General features: G+C 34.9%; 1 protein-coding gene across 4 annotated transcripts in view; it reads right to left on the bottom strand.

Annotated features, from left to right (window-relative positions):
- The window catches only part of AKAP9 (A-kinase anchoring protein 9), a 188307-nt gene that overhangs the window by 63336 nt on the left and 110163 nt on the right, over positions 1–14808 (bottom strand). For 3 of the 4 annotated variants that reach the window (XM_034667617.1, XM_034667622.1, XM_034667618.1), the window contains 6 exons: positions 13902–14240; positions 12219–12443; positions 11004–11144; positions 10414–10517; positions 7742–7947; positions 540–766 (listed from right to left, as the gene is read on the bottom strand). In XM_034667617.1, the coding sequence (XP_034523508.1) occupies positions 540–766; positions 7742–7947; positions 10414–10517; positions 11004–11144; positions 12219–12443; positions 13902–14240 (1242 nt within the window). The remainder of the gene's footprint in view (positions 1–539; positions 767–7741; positions 7948–10413; positions 10518–11003; positions 11145–12218; positions 12444–13901; positions 14241–14808) is intronic. The other variant, XM_034667627.1, reaches the window with a different exon arrangement.

The following is a 14808-nucleotide window of genomic DNA, read 5'->3' as shown; positions in this document are numbered from 1 at the left end:
AATTTCTATAAAAACAGTACTTCAATGTAGAAACTGTCCCTCATCTAACTGCCTACCAAGAGATAGTTAAGTGAGGTAATTTATTAACATTCATGAAAAGGATGTAAAAATCATGTGGAAGACTGTAGGTTTGATTTGTTATCATATTACAACAGCAGTGTAATAGGACATACTAGAGCATACGGTTTAAGAGATTCCTTATATTATTCCTTCAAATAAATAACATATTGTAATGGAATATTTCATTCAATGGTAAAGTTAAAATCTCTTTTGATATTAAAAAAGTAATGAGTCTAGAAAATTTTAAAATTAAAACAACACTGAATTTCAGAACCTGAAAAATCCATCAGGACATTAAATTAACACTTAACCACCTGAAAAGAAACCTGTTTATATGAATATTGGTTGTTATAAATACAACCATTTTTTAAAGAGGAACGTGACGACATTTCTGCGAGACAATAGAAAACACATAGTAGTTCACTGGCTTAAAAGAAAACCTACAAATGTAGTACAGATTAGCAACATTAGGAGGTTACCTGACTACTAGTTTCACTTATAGCTTCTAGGAGTTTCTCAACTGCAGCTTGTAGTCGAGAGCTAATACTCAGCATAAGTTCTTCATTTTCAGGGTCTATTTCATTTCCAGCAAAACCACTCCTCACAAGCCGTTCTGAGAGATCTGTCCCTTCTTCAGTCACTTTTGACCACACGCTACTGTCATTTCTTGGCATATCACTTCCGGAATAAGAGGGTATAGACTCATCTATAATTGAAATAACAGTATTTTAATTTTTTTATTTTTATTTTTTTAAAGATTTTATTTATTTATTTGACAGAGAGAGACAGCCAGCAAGAGAGGGAACACAAGCAGGGGGAGTGGGAGAGGAAGAAGCAGGCTCCTAGCAGAGCAGGGAGCCCGATGTGGGCTTGATCCCAGGACCCTGGGATCATGACCTGAGCCGAAGGCAGACGCTTAATGACTGAACAACCCAGGTGCCCCGAAATAACAGTATTTTAAAGGCATAAATCAATTATAATTAATAATTATAGTAAAAAAAGTTACAAAATAAAATCAAGTTAAAAGCTGAAATCATTGAAATACAGGTCTTTTTTTAAGGCCTTTTAATAACAACAGTGCAATATAACAAACAGGCAAATACAGAACCTAATATTATTTGATAACCAAGCAGGCAGAAGAATGAGAAAGATAATGGTATGCTAAGAGGGCTTCGCAGAAATTAATACTTGGGTTATTCAGTATTTTTTCTTTGACAAAAACTTTTTTTTTTAAGATTTACTTACTTATTTTAGAGAGAGAGCAAGAGTGCATGCATATATGCACAAAGGAGGAAGAGGCAAAGGGAGAGAGAGAGGGAGAAAATCTCAAGCAGACTCCAGGCTAAGTGTGGAGCCCTATGCAGGCCTCAATCTCATGACCCGAGCCAAAATCAAGAGTTGGACGCCCAGCCGAGACACCCAGGCGCCCCTCTTTGATAAAAACTTTTACAATAACTTTCAACAGATATTTACTAAGTGCCCACCATACAGGATTTACTAAGTAATGGAGACACACAGGTGGTGGGATCTGGTTCCTAACCTCAAGGGCTGTATAAGAAAATAAGTACATAAATGATATGAAAAGAAAAACACTGTGCAATGGGATATTCCAGGTATACAGAAGGACAGAAGAAGTGCTAGATTTTGTCTAGAACAGATCCTCTGATTTTTTTTTTTAAAGAGTTATTTATTTGAAAAGGAGGGTGAGCGAGCAAGCAGGGGGAAGGAGGGAGGGGGACAGAGAGAATCCTTAGACATACTCCCTGATGAGCATGGAGCCCAACTCGGAGCTTGATCCCAGGACCTCAAGATCATGACCTGAGCCGAAACCAAGAGTCGGGGAGTTGGATGCTTAACTGACTGAGCCACCCAGGCGCCCCACAGATCCTCTGATTTCTGAGCACTATACTGGGTAGCAGCATCACAAGCTCGGGCTAGACAGTAAAAAGGGACCAAGATAATTTTGCATCCTGAAACTTTTGTAAGAGGTAGACTACAAAGAGGTTAATAGACTGATAAGCAGTACTAATTTAACTATGGATGTATGTATCCACACTATTCTTATTTTTTAAGCAAAACTGAGTTTACATGAGCAGAGAATAAGCTTTGAAAGTGTCTTCTCTAAACTGAAATAAAAGCATAGGTTAGTCATTGCTGTCACTGAATACAGGATTCATCTGTAGCAGCAGACTATAACCCAACAATGAAATATCCTGAGGAGGAATTACCTATTCTTTTATTACATATAGTGCGTAATTCTTACCAGTAACTTATCAGAAAGTTAACAAATTAACAGCAAACTTTAATTTCCAAAGTACTCAGAATATTCATTTTGATATAGTCATCCAGAAGAACAGGAGCTACTAATTAAAATGTCTAGCTAAGCTAAAGTAGCTGGTGCCCATGGATTTCTCTCAATCTCATGTATTAACAATATCAGATACAGTTTCAGAAACAAGATCTGAACAGAGCACAGTTCAATATTCACTAAGTACCTCCTCTGTACAAGACACTGGCTAAAGAATCCAAAACTGCATTCTAGGAAGGAATTTCAAATGTTTGCTATTACACAGTTTATCTAAGTTCTTAGCGTAATACTCAATACAATTTTCACTTTGTATTTTTTTTTTAAAGATTTTATTTATTTATTTGACAGAGATAGAAACAGCCAGCGAGAGAGGGAACACAAGCAGGGGGAGTGGGAAAGGAAGAAGCAGGCTCATAGCGGAAGAGCCCGATGCGGGGCTCGATCCCGTAACGCCGGGATCACGCCCTGAACCGAAGGCAGACGCTTAACCGCTGTGCCACCCAGGCGCCCCTCACTTTGTATTTTTATTCTAAAAGTTAAAAACAGCAACCAGACCAATATTTACTTATATTATTCCACGTATTCAAAACTGAATGGTCTTGGTTATAGGGATTAACACTTTATAAGTATTCACGAGTTCAAAATGATCTTGGAATTCAAAATAAATTCATATAAAGTACAGTATGATGTATATATTACAAAGTTACTAAACAAAATGAATGTAGTCTGGAAAATAAATATTTTTGAAGATGCTGTGGAAGCAAGAAATATTAATAGTTTATAATTGGTGTTTAAAACTAAAAATATATGTTATATAGCATCTTTAAGAAATTAAATGTATTCTAGTGATCTTTTCTAACAAATACAGACAATTTGACAAATCTGAGGAAAGAGAATAGTCTGATACAATGGGGAGCCAAGGCTTTAGGGGGCGAAAGTATGTGGAAAAGTTAGGATGGGGTGGGAGGAGAGCAAAAGGAGGGTAGTTGGAAAGGAGGCTGTATCCAAGTTGTGAATGGTTTTAACTTTTATAGGAACCTTGGGGTTTTGCTATAAATAATGGGGTAGGAAATGATTTTTTGAACAGGAAGATATCAAATCTATAAATCAGGAAATAAACTGCAGCAATGCACAAAAAGGGCTGAAGAAGAGACAGGTTAGAAGATTATTTCAATCAGGGGACCTGGGTGGCTCAGTTGGGTAAGTGTCTGCCTTCGGCTCAAGTCACGATCCCAGAGTCCTGGGATCGAACCCCGTGTCGGGCTCCCGGCTCAGCTGGGCGTCTGCTTCTCCCTCTCCCTCTGTGTGCTCCCTCTCTCAAATAAATAAATCAATCTTAAAAAAAAAAGAAGAAGAAGACTATGTCAACCATCTAGATGAGAAGTGTTGAAAAGTGGGGTTGGGCACAGGTCGGAGAAGACTAAATGTGTAAGACAAGGGAGAAAGAAAGTAGTAAAAGATGACTCGGGTTCAAGCGCAGGTCATTCTTGGTGACAGAAGAGCCATTAAGAGAAATATTTTAAAAATCAGGATAAAGCGTATAGAGCAGGCATGAAAAATGAAGTTGGAAGTGTTAATGGGCTAGGTAGAGAAGATGAGTCAACTTCTGGAAATACAGGTCTGCAGAGCCTTAGAAGTCATTTGTATTAAGGTGAGAGTCGAAATCCTGAAAGAGGATACATTTATTTCATGAGCAGTAAACAACTGCTTTCCTGTTTCAGGAGAGAAGGAGGACAAACATAGTTGGAGCCTCCAAAATATACTTAGCTAACAAAAGAACCTGTGTGAAAAAAAAGTCATAGAAAGACAGAAGACGTTCCAGAAGACAAGGGAACATTTCTAAAAAGGTAGAGAAGTCAGTTATGTTATTTGTTTAGACACTCAAACAGGACAAGTACTGAGAAGATGCTACTGGATTTGACAAGTGGGAGGTCACTGTTGTCCTGGGAGAGAACAGCTGTGGTACTGTATATAGGAAGAGAAACCAAAGCTGGTAAAAGTAGGAGTTGATCTGATCTCTCATCGAGTTTCTCAAGGTTTACCTTGAGTGGGGAGCAAAGTAGAACCAACGCACTTCCTGCCCCCCATGTTATGAAAATATCAACACGCTTCGGGGAAAGAGAAGAAATCAATGGTGAGGAAAAAAAATTAAAGATACTGTATATTTCATGGGAACAAATCTCAAGCACAAACTACAACAAAATGGCTTATAAAAAGCCACTGAATGCTAATTTTTTTCAAATGCTAATGAAAAAATATTTGTTAAAGTATCTAGAAAAGGTGATGTCAACTAGCTTAATGTATCTTACTGATCACATTCTGAAAACATACACAAACAGAAATAATGTGAATATGTTCCAATGAGGAAATAGAACTTCTGTTGTTGTTTATTCCAATGAAATAAAAGAATGAAAAAGACATCAAGGTTATGCTGTATTTATAATAACTAGCCTTTGGGAGAAAAATCAGAGAAAAACATAAATTGGCAGGGCAATTTCATAAAAAGCCTACAGAAATCTCAGAATTGCCAGTTTGGTGAAGGGGCTCATGATTTCAGATTGGTGAACCACTCAGATCTGTGTCTTAAACAAAGCAGATGATGGTTATTCAAAAGTCCTTTAGTCATTTACCTAACAGATTTATACCATGTTCATTCCTTATCTTCCCAGATTAAGCAGCGTAGGTGATCTGACAGAGCATCCCCTATCCCAGTGGGCTTCTGAAGATCTCTAGAGCTCCAACTGGAAACCACTGACTCTACTTTGCGTCTTACGCCTGACGGACGAGTAAACTGAACTGAAGCCCTGGGAGACTGAGAGATTTGCCCAGGGTAGCAGAGAGCTGGAGTAAGAATCAAGCGCCTTCTGATTTCCAACACAGCATTCTTTCTGTCACATCACACTACTCCAAAAGGAAGCTGCAGCAGATGAGATTCAGTGCCTGGTCATCTGGGAAAATGAGGAGGGCCTAAATGAGATGAAATGGTCAAGGAGGGCCTCTCTGAGGAAGCAGCATTAGAGTATTCTAGTTAATAACTACTGTTGGCTATAGACATTTGGCCTTTATCCTAGAAACAATAGTAATATTTAAGATACGCAGTCACTGAGGAGATTGGAAGGTTGGGCTGAAGGTCCTAAAGGCAGTTTCCCAGGAGGTATTCACAGACTTTAGTTTCCCCTGAAAGTGGAAGGCTTCCCAGGGGGGTCAGCCTAGCAACAAGCACACTCATGTCAATGGTTAAGTTCTGATGTCATCTTCCTTTAGGATTTAAAAAAATGTATTAACTTTATTGATTTTCCTATTACAAAAGTAATAGAGGTAAGCATTCTACCACTGAGCCATCACAGTTCAGGCCTCAAAGAACTTTTCTTTCAACATATCCTAGGGGAACTTACTGTTATGAACTACTTTAATATTCACTCAAGTTCAACTAATTTCACAGTGGCTCAAAATCTCCCTTTAATTTTATAAACTAGGTTACTCTTATGAGGAAGCACACATTAGCAAATCAATTATTTACTCTTTTAGAGAGTTAACAAGTCCATACATGCGTAAAATCTGAACAAGTTTGGACTTGAAAGCTGAAAATAGATCACAAGTGCTACTACCTAAAATAAAAAGTCATATATAAAAACTGAAAAGCAAATGTTGCTTCATAATCAGAATAAGACTGAACTTTTTCTGAAATATTAAATAAGACATAAAAGAAATATTTCAAAAGTTCCTTTTAGTTTTTACAATAAAGGCTCCATGAAAAGTATGAAGGAACATCAGAAAAAATTCTTTCAAATGAACAGTGTCAATTTTTTAAGCCAATATATTCTTCGAACTTTATCAGAAAATTCAGTTTTAAATGATAAATTCTATTAACTCAATATTTCCTTCAAGATGCAAAATGTATCTCTCAGTGTCCCCAGATGATATTAGTGGTCGTCATCCTAATTAGTTTGATAAACACTTTTACAATAACACCAAGAAAGTGTTACCTAATTCTTTTCTATACATCAAGATCTATATGTAGAAATAAAAAAGCCCTTGATTGACAGCTTAACAGAGAGTGAAATTAATTTGAAAAAATACTTCTACAAAGTTTGAAAAGAATGAATTTGAAAGAAAGGTTAAAAATGCAGTATTATTTCAGCTCTTATTTTATTAAAAGAGGTTTTTTTTTTTTTTCAAAAAATTTTTAAGATTTACTTATTCATTTTAGAGGGAGAGAGAAGTGAGAGCACAAGTGGGAGGGGTAGAAGGAGAGGGAGACAGAAACTCTAGCGGACTCCATGCTGAGGGTGGAGCTTGATGTGGGGCTCGAGCTCATGACCCTGAGATCACAACCTGAGCCAAAACCAAGAGTCGGAGTCTCAGCCAACTGCACCGCCCAGGCACCCCAAGAGGTTTTTAAAATTATCTTTGTACTCAACTGAGGGAGTTTTCTTTGCACTTGGAAACAGGCTACTGGCCAACTTGTAATTAGGTAAACCTTCTGTAACTGGGATAATTTCTTCTCATTTCTCCACATGAAACTTAAACAGAATGCTCTCAAAAAACGCAAATATTGGCATTTTTAGAAGGTCAGCCTCTAACTGGGGAGAAATGCTTGGGTGTGGAATGGTAGTAAAGTATGGACTTGATCTGCTGATCCAAGAGTCCAAACCCTATCTTTCACCATCTGACAAAAACTTTCTCACCTTTTGATTGCCTGATTCCCTCATCAATAAGGAATTAAAAAACAAGAGGTAGATGTCAGCAGTGTGAAAGTAAGAAATTCAAAGAAGAGCCGAGCCCAGCCCACACAGCTGGAGGAAGAGAGAATTAGAGCTATGTCATATCAAGATCTAACCTCTGGATCCACACTTAATTCTGTCATACTTCAAACCACTTTTCTGAAAGGAAGAAAGGAGCTAGCAGAGGACAGACTAAAGATCAAGTCTTGGGTTTCTTACTGGGTTTCTTATCAAGACTTTCTTCTAACCATCTCAAAAGATATGCGAAACTGATGCTTGATTCTTAAAAGCTCTTTATTTCTAATCTAATAGGGTGGTTTCAGGATATCGCCAATACCTCATGGCTATTGAGTCCTGAGAAGTAATGTGGGATTTTTCTTTTATAATGGAGAAATTAAACAGTCTCTGGTTTTTACAGCAAAGTAGTTAACCCTGAGTATGTACAACAACAACTCCAAGATATAATGCCATACAATAATGATGTTTTGAGAATACTGGCTCCAAAGTATTTGTGTCTGAAGATTTTTTTGTTGGAAAAAACTTTAATACTGTCTCTTCTGTATTTTCAACACATAGCAAAACTGCCTTGAATTCAGAAAGATTTACTGAAGATAATGATGACAGTCTCAACAGCATATAAAACTAGTACCTCCTGTGTGTTCCTCATGGATACATGACTTTATAGGTGCCTCTGCTTCTGATCTCCAAATCAAGCTGGCAGATGACTGGACCTTACTAGATCTATCTAAAATATCAAGAACATGGCGACCAATTGTTTCTTCAACAGCTGCTGTTGTCTTTACAACTTCTAAGAGGATCTTCAGAAGTCTGTTATTAGCTTTCTGGAGCGCAAACCTGTACAGATAAAGAAATATTTATTAAAATGTTTAACCTTTTTGAAGCAAAAATTTTGCTTATGTCCCAAAAAACTGTACCACAAAATATCTGACTTGAAAAATAAAATACCATACAATCTTCTCTACTAAAATAACATGCAATCACACTTAAAATGAAGTGCTTTTGTTTTTTATTTATTTAATAATTAGATTATAAAATTTGTTTTCTTCTAAAAAATTTTGGTCCATCAGTAAACTTTTTTTTTTCTTTTTACAAAGGTGCAATACTTCACTGATCTTAAATCACATAGCTAAAGTTTTAAGCTAGTGAAGTTTCTAAATTAGAAGAACATTTTAAGGAGATACAAGTTAAGTTTTAAAAATTGTGGTAGTATCCAAGCACATGCAAGCTGATAATACCATTTATGGTTCTTGTACATGTTTCACATTTAATTTTTTTTTATGTGTCAAATATAATTTAAAATCTAAGTTAAAAATTCCACCAGAAAAATGTATATTTCTACAACTTCCTGGTGATAATCTAGACAGTTAAATTACAAAAACAGGCAAAGACTTGTTTTTAAAAAGATCTATTGTGCAATATCACTATCTGCCAACACCAGAGGGAATATCATAGGACATTCATTATATCTGCTCCAGAGACACAAATTTCTCGAGTTACATAAACCACATTCATTTCAGCTAGTAAAAGAAGCCTATTTTCAACCAAATGGAATAGTGCATTTGTCTTTTTAAAAAGATGTCAAACATTCTCCTTTTCAAAAAAACTACAAAATACTGCTAACCACTCACACCTAAATATCTCAGCAAAAATAATCATTGTTAACATTTTAATGCCTTTCTAGCCTTTCCCTCCACCTCATAAATACATTTTAAAAACAAAAATAGAATTATCCAGGACAAAGAGTTTTTATAAGTTTTGTTTTTTTGCTTAACACAAACATCTTTTCATGTCAAGAAATATACTTCCATAAATGCTGATTCAGTACATTATCTGATTAATCTTCTGAATAACTAAACAATTCTCTTGTCCTAATTGTTTAATTCAATAAGAGTACTACAGTGGCAAACTTTATATTCAATATATATAGATAAAACAAGAGACTTTCATGGTAAAGGTCCTCTGCCTTAAGACAGTTTGCTCTCTCAACTTCACACTGTGGGAGATCACCAACAATCAGGTTAAAGGATATCTATTTTCACAGGCACATGACGTAACTATTTTAAGACAAGGTAATAAACGGACAAGTTTTTCTTCAGTATTTGTCAAGTGAAAGAGACAGTTCTATTTTTGTACCTAGATCAAGTTTCTGCTTACATGAGACCAGGACATTAAAAATAAAACTCTAAGTAATTTAGTTAGTAGTAAGTCAGTCAAGGGTTTTATTTAACTTTTTCTTAGGTTTTGTTCAAGCCCCAAACACCTCAGGATTAGGACAATATGAAAATATTTCTAAATAAGAGAAATGATTAAAATTAATATGAGGTAAAGAGAAATAAATATGAATACTCATTTATTAGCACTCGCTGCAAAAATTCCTAAAAATTAAACACTACGTAGTTTTTAAAATATACCAATCAGAGATAAATAATATAAAATAAACAAAATGTTTATTTTATATTGCCATGGTAACTCTAATTTTCATACACTGTCTTTCTTGTTTGAGTTCCATACTGACTGTGTTCCATACTGATGATCCAATGGGGAAGCCAAAATCTTAGGGGCCAAATTCCTCCATGCAAGCTGAGGAAGGAGGTTAGGAGGACACAGAGGGTTGACAGTCACAGAAATTGGAAAAGGAGGAAATTAAGTTAGTAGATATTAATTTAAGATTAAAGAAATTATTTTCATTTGAACAAAACAGATTTTAAAATATTATGCTTACAGTCCTTAATATGGGGGTGAATTCTCATTTAATAGTTTACATTTTTATATTAACATCTACAAAGTCAAGTCAGGGAAAGTTTTGTTAACTTCGGATCATTAATTTATTCCTCTATAAAAGTGGGTTATGGATTAAAAGTTCTCATCTGATATGCAGTAAATGAAAAAGAAGCTAACTATAGACTATCACACTTCGTTTTTTTTCTCATCACAAGCAAGGGCGTGGCTTATATTGAATGCATGTCCATATAATGAAGAAATGCACTCACAAGTGCAATAGTGTTTTTTAGGATAAAAAAATGGCATATGAGCAGAATAAAATTAATTAAGAAAGGTTCGATAATCGAATAATGCCTTATCATTTACTAAGTACACGGTCAATATCCAAACAAAAATTACTTTACACAAAAAAGATTTTAAAAAATTTTTCTCCTTAACAATCAAAAATTGACAATTCTTTACATACACAGTAAAATGGACAAATAAATGTACAAGATCAAAATAAGGACAAATAAAGTTTACTACATTGAAACAACTATTTATTTCCCTTTCTACCAAAAAAATACACATTTTATATACCTTTCATTGGTCAGAATATCAGGAGGCACATCTTCAGGTTTTCTGTCTGACTCCTTTTCTTTAAAGGTCTGTTCTTCAATTTCCTCTTGGTTTTCATTTCCATTCTGCTTAAGTTTGCGCAAAGGTAGAGAGGACAAAACAGAAAGAAAACCTATCATCTTGGAAACAACATGTGGTTCTTCTATACTGTCATGAAGTGAGATAGAAATCTCTACAGGCAAAACAGATATCTTTGAAATAATATTTAACTACATTTTATTAAGGGATTAGCATTATCAAAAAAGATAAGGCAACCCAATGCAGAGATGAAAAGAACTTTAATGGGTTCAAGCTAGTGCACACCCTAGTGTGACATCAAGTTTGTTAGGTTGCTCCCTGGTGAAACAATAGTTGCTGCTATAGCAATGTCCTATGCAAATTACCTTAAATAGAAGGTAAAACATCTTGACTCCACCTACCTTGCATATAAACAATCACAAATACATTAAGCTCACAACCTATAAAAAATACATTCCACGCCACCAACAAAGACAAACAGATCCTACTGCATTGATGATCCATTGCTCCTAGTGGGCCAAAGTCCATACTACCTGTGTTTGCGTACTGCTGTTGCGCAGCTCACAACACAGCTTCTCTCTTCCAGCTAGAGACAGCTGCTTTAGTGCTTCCAGCTCCTCTAAAAGCACCCTCTCTCTCTCTGAAACCAGGTTTTCATTATCTATTGAGGATCTCTAAATAAGAAAAAAGGTCATGAGAGAATACTGTTCGCGATAGAAGGAAAAAAGCAGAAATAATTAGATTTCTTTTAACCCCCTGGAACCAAGAGGCTCTTTCTACCTATAAGTTACATCCCATGATTAGGAGTTAAAAGCATATATAAAGTTCAATGCAAAATTTGAAACTTAAAAAAGCTAATTCAGGAATCTGTGAAGCTCAATTAACATTATTTTCATACGCCAATTTTGCATTGAAAATTCAGAGGTTTAAATTCACAAAATGCAATGAAGAAAAGCAACATCAATTTTTCCAAATGATATGTTTTACGTTCAACTTCCAATTTTCCTATTATTCTATATTTGAAAGAACACATTTCAAAATTTCTCTATTTTTTAAAATCTCTTGTTTTAGTTTAAGTTTTCAAAACAAATTGGATAAATTTGTTTTTATAGGAACTTCTATATAAATATTTCTTGCTTTTCTATAATGATTTTGTGAGTACACTATATATAGCAATTGATAAGAATTTAGCTCCCAAATACCAAGGAGTAAGAAAAGGGATAAGAATGTTATGTAAATCTGCATTTCTCAAATCAAGAAGAGATGTTTCCCTGGAGCAAGTTCCAGAAACATACTACTTCAGATTCCCATTCATGATTAAAAAGACAGATTAAAGATAGATAAAAGTAAACCCTGGAGATGCTAATTGGTGGACTCACGAAACTATAAATGAACATGGGAAAAATGACTGTCAACTGCACCTTAGCACAAAGTTTCCAAAATTGTCAAAGTACTTTTGTTGTGTATGATCAGTGGAATGATTCAAAACAAACATACAAACAACCTTGTAGCCACTTTTCCAATGGCTAAAAAGGCAGATAAATAAAATGGCACAGAGGCAAGCCACTCCAAGGTTGAGTCAGGTGTTCCTAACAAGATCTAAGGCTGCTGTGCTGATGGAGTTCATTCCTGATGTTAAATATTTGTATTTATTCATATCTTGGCAATAATTTTGACTTTTAAAAAAAAGGCTATATAAAGAATACTGTTATTTTAATTGGGGAGAAAAGGGACTCTAAGCCCCATACCTGGGCTAACTGTCTATTCAGTCTCTTAATCTCTTCTTGTAGCTGTTCCTGGTCTTCTCGCTGTCTCTCCATCTGGCGCATGTGTGCCTGCCTTAATAGTTCTGTTGCCTGCTGATGTTCTTGGTATTGTCGTACAAGTTCCTGCCTCATATCTTCCAACTGTTCTTCATTTAACATTAGTTGTCTAGAAGCATCAATACTTGATACCAAAATCTCATCATGGATCTACAATAGTTTATAAAAAAAAAAAAAAGCAGCAATTATAAAACATTTCGTGGAAATCTGTCAATGTCGACAACATTAGAAACAAATACAAAAGCAATTCTAACCCCACGAAGCACCTGATTTTTTATCCCCATTGCTAAGCTGAAACATAAAGTAAAAAAAAAAAAAAAATTGGGGGCGCCTGGGTGGCACAGCGGTTAAGCGTCTGCCTTCGGCTCAGGGCGTGATCCCGGCGTCCTGGGGATCGAGCCCCACATCAGGCTCCGCTATGAGCCTGCTTCTTCCTCTCCCACTCCTCCTGCTTGTGTTCCCTCTCTCACTGGCTGTCTCTATCTCTGTCGAATAAATAAATAAAATCTTTAAAAAAAATTTGTCTTAATTATAATTCCAATTCGGTGTGAAGTTAGTTTATTATCATTACACATTATTCTCTAAAAGCAAAACAGTTGCTTAGCATTTAGTTTAGATGCAGTCTGATTCTAAAGGAGAAGAAGAATAAAGACTAAAAATCCTCAGGATGGCTTCTTCTCTTAATGAAGCTGTAACTCCATTATCCCTCTTGACATTTTATGATGAGGAGATAATATAAATGAATATTTATAATTAAAATTAAATTTATAAAACATGAAAAATTTTACCTATTTATATTATGCAGTGGTCATCACAGTACTGCTTGCTAAGAAACAATTTTCAATAATTTGTATTTGGAAATAAATCTTTACATTCACCTTCTCAAACTCATAAGAAATCAACTCCTTAATGAAGTTCACAAGTACTTCAATTCCCAAAGAACTATTACTTAAATGAACAATTGCTGGTAAATTAAAGAGGTTTTTACAACTACCTTAGTTTTGCCCTTCATGAAGAAGTTGATACATTTTATTTGAATATGCCTCTAAACAAGACATAATCCACCCTGAACATTAATAAAAAATTTGAATTTAGATAATTTTAAAACATAGGATTTACTACTTTCTGTTAAACACACAAACAGTTGCAGTATAGACACAGAATAGATCGTCCATTGATGAGTAAGTAAAGAAAAGAATTAGTATATACAGAGTACAATACTTTAAATTATCTTCTTAAACAGGTAGCTATGTCCTTGTGCTGTTATTATCACATTAAATGACGCAAATATTTTATTCATATATACTGCTAAACTATAGGATAATTAATCTTAAATTGACTGAAACAAAATTAATGCAGGTATAAACTTATAATGAGATTTTACCATGCACAATATGTACAATATTAACAATAGTATGAACCAGATTTGTCTTATTTAATAATATTGAATCATTTAATCATATATAAATAATAAAACACATTCATAATGTGAATCCCTCAGTCAAGGCTAGATTAGATAACTTCCTTCCCCATTAAGGAACATTAATTACTGCTAATATTTTTATAATGAAGGAAGCCACAATTTTTTATACAAGGAAGCACACTTACAGGTTCTCTGACTATAAATGTTTCATCTTTGGAGAACATTTCTTCTGAAATAGTCAATGCATGGTCCTTCGACTCTAGTATATCATCAAGATTATCACTGTTTGATAATAGAACTTCCTTTCCATCTTCTCCTATCTCCTTACTAAGTGGTTTAAATTCTTCTTTAAATTTCATGTCCACTGCTTCAAAAGTTTGACCCTGTGATAATTTCATTTCATTTAAATGTTCTTGCTGACAGAAAGCATGTGCTTGTTTTGACGATGTAGTATCCTCTTTTTCCCCAGATAGTCTAGATAGTTCAGTTTGTTGAGCAAATGCTATACTCATTGACACAATAACCTAAAGAAATAAAGTAAACAAAAAGGAGTAGATTTATAAATACCAGCAGGAATTTATTTTTTAATATTTTTTAAATTTAAATTCAATTAATTAACATATAATGTATTATTGGTTTCAGAGGTACAGGCCCATGATTCATCAGTCTTTTATAATACCCAGTGCTCATTACATCACATGCCCTTAATGTCCATCACCCAGTTACCCCATCCCTCCACCCCCTTCCTCTCCAGCAACCCTCACTTGTTTCCTATGATTAAGAGTCTCTTATGGTTTTTCTCCCTCTCTAGTTTCGTCTTATTTTTCCTCTCTTCCCCTATGATCCTGTTTTGTTTCTTAAATTCCATATATGAGTGAGATCATGTAATTGTCTTTCTCTGATCGACTTATTTTGCTTAGCATAATACCATCTAGTTCCATCCACATCATACCACCAGGAATTTAAAAAGCAAGTTACTAGTCAAAATGGTTTGTTTATTTATTTATTCATTTTATTTTATTTTTAAGATTTTATTTATTTGAGAGAGAGAGAGCGCATGAGAGAGAGAATACGGCGGGGGGGGGCAGTAGA

This window comes from Ailuropoda melanoleuca, chromosome 1, assembly GCF_002007445.2.
Source record: "Ailuropoda melanoleuca isolate Jingjing chromosome 1, ASM200744v2, whole genome shotgun sequence".
In the NCBI taxonomy this organism is placed as follows: domain Eukaryota; kingdom Metazoa; phylum Chordata; class Mammalia; order Carnivora; family Ursidae; genus Ailuropoda; species Ailuropoda melanoleuca.
This window is presented reverse-complemented; position numbering and strand designations above follow the sequence as displayed.